Source organism: Nerophis lumbriciformis, linkage group LG10 (assembly GCF_033978685.3).
Source record: "Nerophis lumbriciformis linkage group LG10, RoL_Nlum_v2.1, whole genome shotgun sequence".
Taxonomy (NCBI): domain Eukaryota; kingdom Metazoa; phylum Chordata; class Actinopteri; order Syngnathiformes; family Syngnathidae; genus Nerophis; species Nerophis lumbriciformis.
This window is the reverse complement of record NC_084557.2, coordinates 43,332,866-43,350,348: the sequence shown is the minus strand read 5'-3', so window position 1 is coordinate 43,350,348 and position 17,483 is coordinate 43,332,866. Positions and strand designations below refer to the sequence as shown.

The 17,483-nt window shown below is 39.2% G+C and overlaps 1 protein-coding gene across 2 annotated transcripts in view; it reads right to left on the bottom strand.

Annotated features, from left to right (window-relative positions):
- Window positions 1-800: 800 nt before the first annotated feature.
- Window positions 801-17,483, bottom strand: part of impdh1a (IMP (inosine 5'-monophosphate) dehydrogenase 1a) — a 72,042-nt gene continuing 55,359 nt past the window's right edge. The window contains exons 13-18 of one of the 2 annotated variants that reach the window (XM_061969561.1): window positions 16,535-16,678; window positions 13,934-14,075; window positions 9,072-9,215; window positions 1,947-2,030; window positions 1,751-1,767; window positions 801-1,623 (exon numbers count right to left, since the gene is read on the bottom strand). In XM_061969561.1, the coding sequence (XP_061825545.1) occupies window positions 1,520-1,623; window positions 1,751-1,767; window positions 1,947-2,030; window positions 9,072-9,215; window positions 13,934-14,075; window positions 16,535-16,678 (635 nt within the window). In that variant the 3' untranslated portion in view covers window positions 801-1,519. The remainder of the gene's footprint in view (window positions 1,624-1,750; window positions 1,768-1,946; window positions 2,031-9,071; window positions 9,216-13,933; window positions 14,076-16,534; window positions 16,679-17,483) is intronic. The other variant, XM_061969562.1, reaches the window with a different exon arrangement.

The following is a 17,483-nucleotide window of genomic DNA, read 5'->3' as shown; positions in this document are numbered from 1 at the left end:
CGAATCGATGACTAAATTAATCACCAACTATTTTTCTAATCGATTTTAATCGATTGAATCGATTAGTTGTTGCAACCCTAATTTTATATATATATATATATATATATATATATATATATATATATATATATATATAATGTATATATATAATGTATATATATATATATATACAACTAACGATTAATTTAATAATCGATTAATCCGTCGATTATTACTTTGATTAATCGATTAATAATCGCATAAAAGAGACAAACTACATTTCTATCCTTTCCAGTATTTTATTGGAAAAAAAACCCAGCATCCTGGCACCATACTTATTTTGATTATTGTTTCTCAGCTGTTTGTACATGTCGCAGTTTATAAATAAAGGTTTATAAAAAAAAGAAATAAAAAAATATTTTTTTTAAAAATAAACAAATTGCCTCTGCGCATAGCACAGCATATATCTAACGAATCGATGACTAAATTAATCACCAACTATTTTTATAATCGATTTAATCGATTAGTTGTTGCAGCCCTAATTATATATATATATATATATATATATATATATATATATATATATATATATATATATATATATATATATATATATATATATATGCAACTAACAATTAATTTGATCATCGATTAATCTGTCGATTATTACTTTGATTAATCGATTAATATATGTATATATATATATATATATATATATATATATATATATATATATATATATATATATAAAATAAATCGGATAAAAGAGACAAACTACATTTCTATCCTTTCCAGTATTTTGTTGAAAAAAAAACCCAGTATACTGGCACCATACTTATTTTGATTATTGTGTCTAAGCTGTTTGTACATGTTGCAGTTTATGAATAAAGGTTTATAAAAAAATTTAATTTTTTTTTTTAAATAAACAAATTGCCTCTGCGCATGCGCATAGCATAGATCCAACGAATCGATGACTAAATTAATCGCCAACTATTTTTATAATCGATTTTAATCGATTTAATCGATTAGATGTTGCAGCCCTAATTATATATATATATATATATACATATACATACATACATACATACATGATATTTTTTTTGTGGACATTTTGAAACTGCCCTGCAACCACATTTCCCTATTGTACAATAAATATAAGTATTTACTACCCTATCATATTCTACCTATACATACATAATAAGGGTCTTAGGCTTCAACCTGGACTGTACTTATTAGCTTTCCTTTGTCGTGAACAAACAGTGGCGATTGAAGAGAGACATGCTGGGTTCTGGAGCTGAATTTCAACTAATAATACATTTTTTTTTATATATATAAAAAATGTTGATCCAAAATGATGGGGGAATGTCAACATCAGGCTCGCAAGAGGGTTTGGAGGGGATGAAGCGAGCCATGTGTCAAATGGAAACATTATTTTTGGCGTCTCAATTATTCACAGTGGAACCCCCACCAGGAGTAGCGAGGATCGACTGTATTGATCATGGATGATGTCATATAAAACATGAACATTTCAGCATTTTGGTCACGTGTGAGTCACGTGTCTGCTCAGCAGTGCCGGGGTGGGCACGTCGGGTCCTGATCGGGCGTTTCCTTTTCCTCCCGCCTCAGTAAAGCCGCTTCTCATAACTACAAACGTAAAGGACAGACGCCAAAAATGTACATTTTTAGTGTGGTGACGACGACATGGCACCATGGAACTACAGCTAACAACGAGTGGGAGAAGATGGAGAAATGCCAGTATGTGCGTACTTACATGGTACAAAAGAATATCTAACATGATAGCATGAGCGAGAAGAGGAAGAGAGAAAAAACAAGTTTGATGCAAGGCAAATAAGCAAAGGGACAGATCATGTTATGTTAAAAATAGCACCGATTCACCACTCAACTAGAGACAGAACACATGTCATGAGAAAAGGAGAAAATGTGCAGAAGAGGGCATTAAAACTTACGAGTGGAGGCCATGGACGCCGCCTTCCATCTGAGCAGACATGGTTCTCTTCTCAAACTTCAGCTCTCCGCAATACATCATTGACCTGTGACAAGAAGGTCACTGAGGAGCAAGTGGCAGTTCTACATTGTAGTACCTCACTACGTCCAACAGATGGTGCTGTCTTGGCATTTTTGAATGCATACACTGCAAAAACTGACATCTAAGTAAGATGAAATATCTCAAATAAGGGTGATATTTGCTTATTTTCTGTCCGATAAGATAATTAATCTCACTAAGCATATTTTATGTTAGAGTGTTTTACTTGTTTTAATAGGTCCTAAATGATCTCAGTAAGATATTACAGCTTGTTGCTGAGATTTGATGACCTATATTGAGTAAAACATGCTTGAAACTAGAATATCAACTATTGCAAAGCTGTGTCATCAACACTCACAAGTATAAAACTAATTTCTAATTTCAAGCACGAAAAAAAAAAAAAATCATGATTTTGACACAATTGCAATGTTCCCTCTAATTTTTCATGTGTGTGAGCGAACGCAAAAACTCTCTGAGCATTCAGTGGAGCCCATGTGAGCAACATCAGACGTGCACACTGTGGCTACACCAGCAGTCCCAAACCTGACTAAATAACAAATTCAACCTCCATCCATCCATCCGTTTTCTACCGCTTGTCCCTTTCGGGGTCGCGGGGGTTCGCTGGAGCCTATCTCAGCTGCATTCGGGCGGAAGACGGGGTACACCCTGGACAAGTCCCCATCTCATCGCAGGGCCAACACAGATAGACAGACAACATTCTCTTATTATTATAATCAAATGACAGCAGTCATTTCCATTTCTAATATAAGTGTTTAGGCCCACTTACAATGACAATAACAAAAAATATTGTTTTTCATGAACTGTGTACTTGTATTGTTTGTCTGGGTGGAGGTCCTGCTTTGGAAATAATGTGTACCCCTTTCAGACATTGCATTTAGTTCCCATTAAAACATTCACATGTTGCACAATGAGATGTAAGCAGGGGGATCATGTGTACATTCCTGCAACTTCCTGTTTGTAAAAAATATATCTTTATTAGTATTTATTTAATATACTAACAGCATTTCATGATTAATATTTATAAATGAAGATTCCTAATAAATGACACTTGAATAAGCACACATTTGATTGGTAAATCATAGTGTAACGACCTGGAATGACACTTTATGTGTGGTGTTGGAGTTGTCCGACTTTTTGTGTGGCTGTAAACGCATCACTGGCTAAGTGCCATATGTGCATGTGTTGGCGCAAGTGAGAAAGAGCAAGCGGCTGCTGTTGATACAACAAAGTTGCTTTTGGTCTGGTTTGAAATGACCAGTTTTGCTAGATATCTTTTTTTTTTAACTAATGTTTTGGTGATGTGTTTATGGCCGACAATAAAGAGTTTTGCTCAGTAAAGTGATGGATGGAATTCATGTCCTCAAAGCGTCTCGACAGACGTTACAATATTTGAACAATGATGACGAAAACTGTTTTCTCTGTCGTGTCCGTGTCGTGTCGAAAATTATGTGCTTATTTATTTTTTTGATTTTGTGCGTGGCATAGATTCTGTACAGTTGCACAGGCGCGCACCTTAGAGGGAACATTGCACAATTGTGTGTCATAATTAAAACAGATGACAGCCAAATGGACTTTGCTGTTTTATTTTCAATGAAACAATAGAAAACACGTACTCATATAGTAGTACAGTTGGCACAGTACAGTAAACTAACAATTTTGAACAGAAATAGTTCATGCACATTCAGATAAATTCCTCAAAACTACACTTAAAAAAATGTTGTCCGGGGGCCGGGCTGTATACAGGTAAAAGCCAGTAAATTAGAATATTTTGAAAAACTTGATTTATTTCAGTAATTGCATTCAAAAGGTGTAACTTGTACATTATATTTATTCATTGCACACAGACTGATGCATTCAAATGTATATTTCATTTAATTTTGATGATTTGAAGTGGCAACAAATGAAAATCCAAAATTCCGTGTGTCACAAAATTAGAATATTACTTAAGGCTAATACAAAAAAGGGATTTTTAGAAATGTTGGCCAACTGAAAAGTATGAAAATGAAAAATATGAGCATGTACAATACTCAATACTTGGTTGGAGCTCCTTTTGCCTCAATTACTGCGTTAATGCGGCGTGGCATGGAGTCGATGAGTTTCTGGCACTGCTCAGGTGTTATGAGAGCCCAGGTTGCTCTGATAGTGGCCTTCAACTCTTCTGCGTTTTTGGGTCTGGCATTCTGCATCTTCCTTTTCACAATACCCCACAGATTTTCTATGGGGCTAAGGTCAGGGGAGTTGGCGGGCCAATTTAGAACAGAAATACCATGGTCCGTAAACCAGGCACGGGTAGATTTTGCGCTGTGTGCAGGCGCCAAGTCCTGTTGGAACTTGAAATCTCCATCTCCATAGAGCAGGTCAGCAGCAGGAAGCATGAAGTGCTCTAAAACTTGCTGGTAGACGGCTGCGTTGACCCTGGATCTCAGGAAACAGAGTGGACCGACACCAGCAGATGACATGGCACCCCAAACCATCACCCAACCATGCAAATTTTGCATTTCCTTTGGAAATCGAGGTCCCAGAGTCTGGAGGAAGACAGGAGAGGCACAGGATCCACGTTGCCTGAAGTCTAATGTAAAGTTTCCACCATCAGTGATGGTTTGGGGTGCCATGTCATCTGCTGGTGTCGGTCCACTCTGTTTCCTGAGATCCAGGGTCAACGCAGCCGTCTACCAGCAAGTTTTAGAGCACTTCATGCTTCCTGCTGCTGACCTGCTCTATGGAGATGGAGATTTCAAGTTCCAACAGGACTTGGCGCCTGCACACAGTGCAAAATCTACCCGTGCCTGGTTTACGGACCATGGTATTTCTGTTCTAAATTGGCCCGCCAACTCCCCTGACCTTAGCCCCATAGAAAATCCGTGGGGTATTGTGAAAAGGAAGATGCAGAATGCCAGACCCAAAAACGCAGAAGAGTTGAAGGCCACTATCAGAGCAACCTGGGCTCTCATAACACCTGAGCAGTGCCAGAAACTCATCGACTCCATGCCACGCCGCATTAACGCAGTAATTGAGGCAAAAGGAGCTCCAACCAAGTATTGAGTATTGTACATGCTCATATTTTTCATTTTCATACTTTTCAGTTGGCCAACATTTCTAAAAATCCCTTTTTTGTATTAGCCTTAAGTAATATTCTAATTTTGTGACACACGGAATTTTGGATTTTCATTTGTTGCCACTTCAAATCATCAAAATTAAATGAAATAAACATTTGAATGCATCAGTCTGTGTGCAATGAATAAATATAATGTACAAGTTACACCTTTTGAATGCAATTACTGAAATAAATCAAGTTTTTCAAAATATTCTAATTTACTGGCTTTTACCTGTATATGCGCACTAATTGACTGAAAGAGCACGCACTTGGCGCGATGATGTCATGTTATCCATGGAAAAATGCATTTTTAGACAATATGATTTGCCTGAGCGGCTAGGAGACCCCGAGAGTAACAAGCAGTTGCCTTGTTGCCTTTCCATTAAGAACAATAAACTAGTTTTTAGTATAAGATTGCTGGTTTCAAGAAATGTAATGCCGAGCGCATATCATTATGTCAAGATAATGGCACTAGCATTTACTTCATTTATGAATATTTTTCAACATATTGAGCAAAAAGGTCTCTTTTTTTTCTACCAAGAAAAGTGCACTTGTTATTAGTGAGAATATACTTATTTTAAGGTATTTTTGGGTTCATTGAAGTTAGCTAATTTGACTTGTTTTGGAAAGTCTTGACAAGCCAAACTTTCTTGTTCTATTGGCAGATAATTTTGCTTAGTTCAAATAAAATACCCCTCATTTTTGTATTATTTTTTCTTGTTTTTGAACACTGAATTTTTGCAGTGTATTTGCTTTTAAGGCAGAGACTGAACTCAAAAAAATAAATAGTAAATAAACACAGTACTATTATAATGTATATTTTCTGCTCTATTTTATGCTGCCCTTTTTTTTTGCTGCAGCTGTTACGTATACTGTAATATTGTACATTGTAATTGGGATTTGTTATATATTGTATATATTATATACAAATATAATTTAATACACACTATATTGCCAAAAGTATTTGACCACCTGCCTTGACTCACATATGAACTTGAAGTGCCATCCCATTCCTAACCCATATTGTTCAATATGATGTGGGTCCACCTTTCGCAGCTATTACAGCTTCAACTCTTCTGGGAAGGCTGTCCACAAGGATGCGGAGTATGTTTATAGGAATTTTCCACCATTCTTCCAAAAGCGCATTGGTGACGTTGATCGAGAAGGCCTGGCTCTCAGTCTCTGTTCTAATTCACCCCAAAAGGTGTTCTATCGGGTTAAGGTCAGGACTCTGTGCAGGCCAGTCAAGTTCATCCACACCAGACTCTGTCATCCATGTCTTTATGGACCTTGCTTTGTGCACTGGTGCACAGTCATGTTGGAAGAGGAAGGGGCCCGCTCCAAACTGTCCCCACAAGGTTGGGAGTGTGGAATTGTCCAAAATGTTTTGGTATCCTGGAGCATTCAAAGTTCACTTCACTGGAACTAAGGGGCCAAACCCAATTCTTGAAAAACAACCCCACACCATAATTCCTCCTCCACCAAATTTCACATTCGGCACAATACAGTCCGAAATGTAGCGTTCTCCTGGCAACCTCCAAACCCAGACTGGTCCATCAGATTGCCAGATGGAAAAGCGTGATTCATCAGTCCAGAAAACGCGTTTCCACTGCTCTCGGGTCCAGTGGCAACCGGTTTTACACCATTCTTTCACAAATGTTTGTAGAAATAGTCTCCATGCTTAAGTGCTTGATTTTATACACCTGTGGACACCTGATTCTCATCATTTGGATGGGTGACCAAATACTTTTGGCAACATAGTGTATCAGTATATATTATATACTGTATATATCATATGTAAATATTACATATATGATATATTTTATATTGCTACTATGGTACATTTTTAGTCTACTTTATACCTGCATGATCCTTTCCATCCTTTGTAACTGAGCTACTGTGTGGAACATTTTCCCTTGTGGATCAATAAAGTTTGCCTAAGTCTAAGTCTAAGTCTAAGGACAGGTTTGGACACACCTTCTCATTCACACAAAAAACAACAACTGATGGTCCCATCCCCGTTGATAAAGCAAGAAATTCCAACCTGATATCTGCCGATATTATCGGTCGATAAATGCTTTAAAATGTAATATTGGAAATGATCAATATCGGTTTCAAAAAGCAAAATTAATGACTTTTTAAAACGCAGCTGTACGGAGCAGTACATATCCGGTAAAACACGATTTTCCCGGGAGACTCCCGAATTTCAGTGCCCATCCCGAGAATCTCCCGGGCCAACCATTCTCCCGAATTTCTCCTGATTTCCACCCGGACAACAATATTGGGGGCGTGCCTTAAAGGCACTGCCTTTAGCGTACTCTACAACCTGTCATCACGTCCGCTTTTCCTCCATTCAAACAGCGTGCCGGCCCAGTCACATAATGTATGCGGCTTCTACACACACATTAGTGAATGCAAGGCATACTTGGTCAACAGCCATACAGGTCACACTGAGGGTGGCCGCATAAACAACTTTAACACTGTTACAAATATGCGCCACACTGTGAACCCACACCAAACAAGAATGACAAACACATTTCGGGAGAACATCCGCACCGTAACACAACATAAACACGACAGAACAAATACCCAGAATTCCTTGCAGCCCTAACTCTTCCGGGCTACAATATACCACCAAACCCCGCCCCATCTCCCGAATTCGGCGGTCTCAAGGTTGGCAAGTATGCTCATCGGCAGTGCGCCTTTTAATCCGGTGCGCCCTATGGTCCGGAAAATACGGTATGGATTCTATGTTTACTAAAGATGAATTATGTAACTCCTCATTCATAGTGATAGTGATCATCAAACATTTAATTTTTGATGTTCAATACATTGCTTATTGTTAGAGATTTACGATAATATCGGACTGACGATATTATCGGCCGATAAATGCTTCAAAATGTAATATCGGAAATTATCGGTATCGGTTTCAAAAAGTCAAATTTTTGACTTTTTAAAAAACGCAGCTGTGTACACGGACGTAGGGAGAAGTACAGAGCGCCAATAAACCTTAAAGGCACTGCCTTTGCGTGCCGGCCCAGTCACATAATATCTACGGCTTTTCACACACACAAGTGAATGCAATTCATACTTGGTCAACAGCCATACAGGTCACACTGAGGGTGGCCGCATAAACAACTTTAACACTGTTACAAATATGAGCCACGCTGTGAACATACACCAAACAAGAATGACAAACACATTTCGGGAGAACAGAACAAATACTCAGAAACCCTTGCAGCACTAACTCTTCCGGGACACTACAATATACACCCCCCGCTAGCCCTACCACCCACCTCAACCTCCTCATGCTCTCTCAGGGAGAGCATGTCCCAAATTCCAAGCTGCTGTTTTGAGGCATGTTAAAAAAAATAATGCACTTTGTGACTTCAATAATAAATATGGCAGTGCCATGTTGGCATTTTTTTCCCCACATAACTTGAGTTGATTTATTTTGGAAAACCTTTAACGTTTAATGCATCACAACAAAATTAGGCATAATAACGTGTTCATTCCACGACTGTATATATCGGTATCGGTTGATATCGGAATCGGTAATTAAAAGTTGGACAATATCGGACATCTCTAAAAAAAAATCATAATATGACTCCTTTAATGCGCCTTATAAACCGGTGCACCTTTTGTATGAAAATAGACCTGAATAGACCCGCTCATCGGCAGTGCGCCTTATAATCCGGTGCGCCCTATGGTCCGAAAAATATGTTATAGAGTCTATGTTTACTAAAGACGAATTATGTAACTCCTCATTCATTGATATTTTACTGTTTCTCTGCTTGATTTGCTGTATCTACCGCTAACTGCTAGAATTATTGATGATCAATATATTGCTTATTGTGCATTGGAATTAAAAAACATTATAGAGAGTAAGAGAGAGGACATCCTTTGACTTCACACACTCACACATGCACTTACCGTAGAATGGACAAACTCTTGGCTCCAATGTCCTGACAGCCATGTTGAATGCCAGCAATGAGGTAAGGGACAAACTTGTGGATGGATCCCTTGTCTTGTACTGACCCTGATACACCCTGGGCCACCTTCACCTTGTCTCCCTCACTGTTCACAAGAAGACAATAATACAGAGAGACCATGCATGTACAAAACCCAAAACCAGTGAAGTTGGCACGTTGAATAAAAATCCTCTTCATCTTATATTCAATTGAATAGACTGCAAAGACAAGATATTTAATGTTCCAACTGAGAAACTTCATTTTGTTTTTGTAAATAATCATTAACTTAGAATTTAATGGCAGCAACACATTGCAAAAAAGTTGGCACAGGAGCATTTTTACCACTGTGTTACATGGCCTTTCCTTTTAACAACACTCAGTAAACGTTTGGGAACTGAGGAGACACATTTTTGAAGCTTCTCAGGTGGAATTCTTTCACATTCTTGCTTGATGTACAGCTTAAGTTGTTCAACAGTCCGGGGGTCTCCGTTGTGGTATTTTAGGCTTCATAATGCGCCACACATTTTCAATGAGAGACAGGTCTGGACTACAGGCAGGCCAGTCGAGTACTTGCACTCTTTTACTATGAAGCCACGCTGTTGTAACACATGGCTTGGCATTGTCTTGCTGAAATAAGCAGGGGCGTCCATGAGTCCATGATAACGTTGCTTGGATAGCAACATATGTTGCTCCAAAACCTGTATGTACCTTCCAGCATTAATGGCGCCTTCACAGATGTGTAAGTTACCCATGTCTTGGGCACTAATACACCCCCATACCATCACAGATGCTGGCTTTTCAACTATATGCCAACAACAGTCCGGATGGTTCTTTTCCTCTTTGGTCCACAATTTCCAAAAACTATTTGAAATGTGGACTCGTCAGACCTCAGAACACCTTTCCACTTTGCATCAGTCCATCTTAGCTCGGGCCCAGCGAAGCCGGCAGCGTTTCTGGGTGTTGTTGATAAATGGCTTTGGCTTTGCATCAGTGACGTGCGGTGAGGTTCATGACTGGTGAGGCACTGACTTCATCACAGTCAGATTTACAAACATATGAACCCTAAAGAGTATCTTATTCACCATTTGATTGGCAGCAGTTAACGGGTTATGTTTAAAAGCTCATACCAGCATTCTTCCCTGCTTGGCACTCAGCATCAAGGGTTGGAATTGGGGGTTAAATCACCAAAAATTATTCCCGGGCGCGGCACCGCTGCTGCCCACTGCTCCCCTCACCTCCCAGGGGGTGAACAAGGGGATGGGTCAAATGCAGAGGACAAATTTCATTACACCTAGTGTGTGTGTGACAATCATTGCTACTTTAACTTAACTTTAACTTTACACATACAAACTGTAGCACACAAAAAAGCACATTTAATTAAAATTTTTTTATTATGGTCTTACCTTTACTTATAAATAAAGTCCATTCGCCGCTGTTGTGCTGGATTAATGAACCCCCTGACGGGTGTGTTATATCAACTAAAGCCCTCACTTAAACTTTCCACGTGCAAGATTGAATCTATTTAAAAAAGTGTAACCGAGGGTTTATAAATGTCGCCTATACTGTATGAAACTACAAAATAACAAACACGGAGGCTCCAGTTTACACGAGGACCACTTTATTTACCTTCTTTCAAAAACCTCCGCTCCACTACAACATGTCATCACTTCCGCTCTTGGCGCCTTCAAAATAAGAGCTCAAGGCATATACTGTATAACAGCGCATAACAGGAACTTAACATCACAAATAGGAAAGCCCATAAAAATAGGTTACAAAAGTTATTTAATAAGAAGCCAAAAAGTGCAAAAACAATAATGTTCGTGTTGAAGGAGTTGTGAATTAGATACACCTGTACCTAATGTTGTGGCCCTGCAGTCATTCACAACTCCTCCAACACGAACATTATTGTTTTTGCACTTTTTGGCTTCTTATGAAATAACTTTTTAAAATAGATTCAATCTTGCACGTGGAAAGTTTAAGTGTGGGCTTTAGTTGATATAACAATTCTACAGCGGGGGTGCAGGAGGCGAACCTCAGCCAGTGCGTCTTTTGCAGCCGTTTTATGATCGCTCAGCACAAGAAATACGTTACACACATACAGTTGTTGACAAAATACACTGTACATTATATACCTCAGCTAACTAAACTATGGAAATGTATAATATAATTCATATAGCAATACGGTCTCACTGCACAGCAGGCCAGCAGTTAGCCGAGTCCGTCTATGTTGAGGCAGAGTGACGTGCCTCGACTGGCTGCTGTTCACCGCACCGTCTCTTCTCAGTATTTGAACGGCAAATGTGAAAATTCAGCGATTTTGAATAAAAATAATCTAAAACTGGTGAAGTTAAATGGAAAATAACTTTATAGTATAATCACTGCATACATATAACAATTTAATTACATTTTTTTCTTTTTACATTTTTTTTCTTTCCATGATGGCAGGTGAGGCCCCGCCTCACCTGCCTCTAGTGCAGCGTTTCTCAAAGTGTGGGGCGCGCCCCACTGGTGGGGAATAGAGACATGACAGGTGGGGCGCGAGGAACGGGAGGAAATTTCACTTTAATTTTTTTTTTTTAATTATATTCTTAAGATTTTTTTTTTTACTATGCTTTCATTTTCTATACACACTGTAAATCACTTTGTGATTCTGTCTGTGAAATCTGCTATATAAATAAATGTAAATTACTTATTTTTCCTGTAGGCTTTAAATTTCTGGAGGAGCGAAAGTTTGACAGACATAGCAACAGTAACTAATGGGGGCGGGGCTAAGCGGAACAAATTTGACGAGACAAGCGCAGCAAAATTAAAAGCTGTCCCACTGTCAAACGACGCAGTGGCGAGACGTATATGCGACATTGCAAGTGATCTTGAGGAACAACTCGTAGACAAATTAAAAGAAAGTCGTTTTGCTTTACAAGTGGACGAAGCTACTGACAGCAATAAAGACTGCCTGTTCATCGCATACGTCCGCTTTGTGAATGGCGAGTCACTGTGCGAGGATTTGCTGTTTTGCAAATACATAAAAAATAGAGCCACTGCTGATGAGCTGTTCAAGATAATGGACAGTTTCCTCAAAGAACACGACCTAAATGGGAAAACTGTGTGGGCTTTTGCTCTGATGGCGCACAGACCATGGCAGGGTCAAGAAACAGGCTGTAGGCTTTAATAAAGAGGGTTGCGCCAAATGCGCATTGGACACTCTGTGTCATTCACCGGGAAGCACTCGCGTCATGGCAGCTCAGCCCCGAACTCAATGAGGTTTTAACATGTTGTGAGCGCGGTACATTTGATCAAAACACGACCACTGAAAGCGTGACTGTTCTCTGCACTGTGTGAGGAAATGGGAGCTGATCATACGGCCGTGCTGTTTCACAGTGAATCAAAGTGGCTCTCCCGGGGCAAAGTGCTGTCACTTGCCCTGTCTTGCCAAATGCATAGCTCCTCTTTTTTTTGCAAAGATTGCAAAGTGGCACTTTTATTTTATTTATTATTGAACTTGATGCAAGTTATTTGATTTATTATTGAACTAGATGCAAGTTATAACACTTTTATTTGATTTATTATTGAACTTGATGCAAGTTATAACACTTTTATTTGATTTATTATTGAACTTGATGCAACTTATAACACTTTTTTTGATTTATTATTGAACTTGATGCAAGTTATAACACTTTTATTTGATTTATTATTGAACTTGATGCAAGTTATAACACTTTTATTTGATTTATTATTGAACTTGATGCAAGTTATAACACTTGTATTTGATTTATTATTGAACTTGATGCAAGTTATAACACTTTTGTTTTATTTATTATTGAACTTTATGCAAGTTATTTTATTTCTTATTGAACTTGATGCAAGTTATACCACAGCTGCACAGTTATTTTATTCATTATTGAACTTGATGTTATTTTATGTTATTGAGTTTGAATGTATACAACTTGATGTTACTTGATGTTCAATAAATTTGAAAATGTTAAGCTTGGCATTAGCGTTCTGTTGTGGCGATGGGGGCAGGTGGGGCTTGAAAACTCCCCCTTGTCCAAAGTGGGGGATGACAAAAAAAGTTTGAGAACCACTGCTCTAGTGACTGCACGTCACTGCTTTGCATAGTTAACTTGCACTTACAGATGTAGTGACTAACCGTAGTTACTGACAGTGGTTTTCTGCAGTGTTCCTGAGCCCATGTGGTGATATCCTTTACACACTGATGTCGCTTTTTGTTGCAGTACCGCCTTCTGGGATCGAAGGTCATGGGCTTAGCCGCTTACGTGCAGTGATTTTGGCAGATTCTCTGAACCTTTTGATGATATTACAGACCGTAGATGGTGAAATCCCTAAATTCCTTGCAATAGCTGGTTGAGAAACGTTGTTCTTAAATATTTGTTCACAAAGTGGTGACCCTCGCCCCATCCTTGTTTGTGAATGACTTGAGCATTTCATGGAAGCTGCTTTTTATACCCAATCATGGCACCCACCTGTTCCCAATTAGCCTGTTCACCTGTGGGATGTTCCAAATAAGTGTTTGATGAGCATTCCTCAACTTTCTCAGTCTTTTTTGCCACTTGTGCCAGCTTTTTTTAAACATTTTGCAGGCATCAAATTCCAAATGAGCTAATATTTGCAAAAAATAACACAGTTTCTCAATTCCAGTATATTGTCTTCGCAGTCTATTCAATTGAATATAAGTTGAAAAGGATTTGCAAATCATTGTATTTTGTTTTTATTTACCATTTACACAACTTCACTGGTTTGGGGTTTTGTACATCAATATGACTGCGTTTCAAGAAAAATATGCAACATAGGTTCCTGGTCCCCCACCTGTAGTAGCGTTTCTGGCTGTTGTTTTCCTCTTTGGCATCCAAGGAGCCCATTCCTCTATACTTTTTCAAACGCACCCCATCGGAGAAGAAATATTCCCCTGGAGCCTCGGTGGTGGCGGCGAGCAGCGAGCCCATCATCACTGAGCAGAGAAAACAGAAGAAATGGAGAAAAAGAGAAACTACAAACCACATTAACAAACCTGTCGGACATTTCAAATCGAATCTGCATTATATTTGCAAAGGCAGATATTTTGTTGCAGGCCGCTATGCTCTGCAAAAAGTGTTCAAAAACAAGAGAAAAAAAAATAGAAAAATGAGGAGTATTTTATTTGAACTAAGTAAAATGATCTGCCAATAGAACAAGAACATTTGGCTTGTCAAGACTTTCCAAAACAAGTAAATTGAGCTAACCTCAATGAAGCCAGAAATACCTTCAAATAAGTATATTCTCACTAATAACAAGTGCACTTTTCTTGGTAGAAAAAAAAAGAGACCTTTTTTGCTCAATATGTTGAAAAATATTAGTTAAGTAAATGCTAGTGCCATTATCTTGACATAATGATATGCGCTCGGCATTACATTTCTTGAAACCAGCAAACTTATACTAAAAACTAGTTTATTGTTCTTAAAGGCCTACTGAAACCCACTACTACCAACCACGCAGTCTGATAGTTTATATATCAATGATGAAATCTTAACATTGCAACACATGCCAATACGACCGGGTTAGCTTACTAAAGTGCAATTTTAAATTTTGCGCGAAATATCCTGCTGAAAACGTCTCGGTATGATGACGCCTGCGCGTGACGGCACGGATTGTAGAGGACATTCTGGGACAGCATGGTGGCCAGCTATTAAGTCGTCTGTTTTCATCGCAAAATTCCACAGTATTCTGGACATCTGTGTTGGTGAATCTTTTGCAATTTGTTCAATGAACAATGGAGACAGCAAAGAAGAAAGCTGTAGGTGGGAAGCGGTGTATTGCGGCCGACTGCAGCAACACAAAAACAGCCGGTGTTTCATTGTTTACATTCCCAAAAGATGACAGTCAAGCTTTACCATTGGCCTGTGGAGAACTGGGTCAACAGAGACTCTTACCAGGAGGACTTTGAGTTGGATGCGCAGACGCGGTACCGTGAGTACGCATGCAGCTGCGGCTTCCAAACATTTGATCGCTTGCCCGTACGTGCGTGCCGCTATGTGCATGTCACGTACGTAACTTTGGGGACTTTGGGGAAATATATGTACTGTATGAACTTTGGGGAGGTGAACGGTACTTTGGGCTGTGGGATTGAGTGTGTTGTGCAGGTGTTTGAGTTGTATTGGCGGGTTATATGGACGGGAGGGGGGAGGTGTTTGTTATGCGGGATTCATTTGTGGCATATTAAATATAGGCCTGGTTGTGTTGTGGCTAATAGAGTATATATATGTCTTGTGTTTATTTACTGTTTTATATATCAGGTCCCACCCGCCTCTCACAGCATCTTCCCTATCTGAATCGCTCCCACTGCCCTCTAGTCCTTCACTCTCACTTTCCTCATCCACGAATCTTTCATCCTCGCTCAAATTAATGGAGGAATCGTCGCTTTCTCGGTCCGAATCGCTCTCGCTGCTGGTGGCCATGATTGTAAACAATGTGCAGATGTGAGGAGCTCCACAACCTGTGACGTCACGCTACTCGTCTGCTACTTCCGGTACAGGTAAGGCTTTTTTATCAGCGACCAAAAGTGGCAAACTTTATCATCGATGTTTTCTACTAAATCCTTTCAGCAAAAATATGGCAATATCGCGAAATGATCAAGTATGACACATAGAATGGACCTGCTATCCCCGTTTAAATAAGAAAATCGCATTTCAGTAGGCCTTTAATGGAAAGGCAACAAGGCAACCGCTTGTTACTCTCGGGGTCTCCTAGCCGCTCAGGCAAATCATATTGTCTAAAAATGTATTTTTCCATGGGTAACATGACATCATCGCGCCAAGTGCGTGCTCTTTCAGTCAATTAGTGTGCATATATACAGCCCGGCTCCCGGCCAAAATTGTTTTGATTGTAATTTTGAGGAATTTACCTGAAAGTGCATGAACTATTTCTGTTCAAAATTGTTAGAAATGTCACATGTTAAATGTTTAAATGGTCAGTTTACTGTACTGTGCCAACTGTACTACTATATGAGTACGCATTTTCTATTGTTTCATTGAAAATAAAACAGCAAAGTCCATTTGGCTGTCATTTGTTTTAATTATTAGACACAATTGTGTCAAAGTCATGTTTTTTTTTTCATGCTTGAAATAAGAAAAGTAGTTTTATACTTGTGAGTGTTGATGACACAGCTTTGCAACAGTTGCTATTCTAGTTTCAAGCATGTTTTACTCAATATAGGTCATCAAATCTCAGCAACAAGCTGTAATATCTTACTGAGATCATTTAGAACCAAAACACTTAAAACAAGTAAAACACTCTAACATAAAATCTGCTTAGTGAGAAGAATGATCTTATCAGACAGAAAATAAGCAAACATCACCCTTATTTGAGATATTTCATCTTACTTAGATTTCAGTTTTTGCAGTGTGGTAATGAGGTCGTTTCTTTCTGTCGTACCTGTGGACGCTCCCAGAGCCAGCGCTTTGACCACGTGTCCAACAGTCTGAATGCCTCCGTCAGCAATTACGGGCACTCCGAAGCGGCGAGCGTATTCGGCCACCTTGTATACTGATGTACCTTGTGGTCGTCCACATGCCATCACTGGGGCGCAAGAACAAAAAGTCCAACTTTGGTCAAAAATGATAATATATATATATATATATACAGTCATGGTCAAAAGTGTACATACACTTGTAAAGAACATAATGTCATGGCTGTCTTAAGTTTTCAATACTTTCTACAACTCTTATTTGTTTGTGATAGAGTGATTGGAGCACATACTTGTTGGTCACAAAAAACATTCATGAAGTTTGCTTCTTTTATGAATTTATTATGGGTCTACTGAAAATGTGAGCAAATCTGCTGGGTCAAAAGTATACATACTCTGGGAAGGTCATTCTTAAACCTTATGTCAGGTTCAAACACTAATGACATCTGTTAATCAGACATGTAGCAAGGAATCATGCAGAGACAGAGTTCAATTTAGCTCATGAGGAGAACGCATGGACCTGCACACTTAGTCACAGTCTCACCCTACGCTCTAAGGTTCAGCTCCAGCGTCCCTCTTTTTATTCAGAGTTCCATAGTCAACAACAGGAGTGGTCACATATATTATGCAAAGCAGGTCCAGGACGCACAGTACGTGACGGAATGTGCTGGGGGCCTTGTGATTTCGCCTTGTCCCCGCTTCGTCTGCGTGTTGTCATCTTATCTTCGTTGAGGTCCTTGAAGTCTCTGCTTCGTCTGCGTGCTGTCATCTTATCTTCCTTGAGGTCCTTGAAGTCCTTGGCTGTTAGCGGGCTCAAACAAAGATAACATCTGTGGCTGAGGCCACCCCCTCAGACAAGAAGTTTTGTCCTTGCATAGATTAGAAAAGTCTAACTTGAGCACAATAGCTAATAACCAA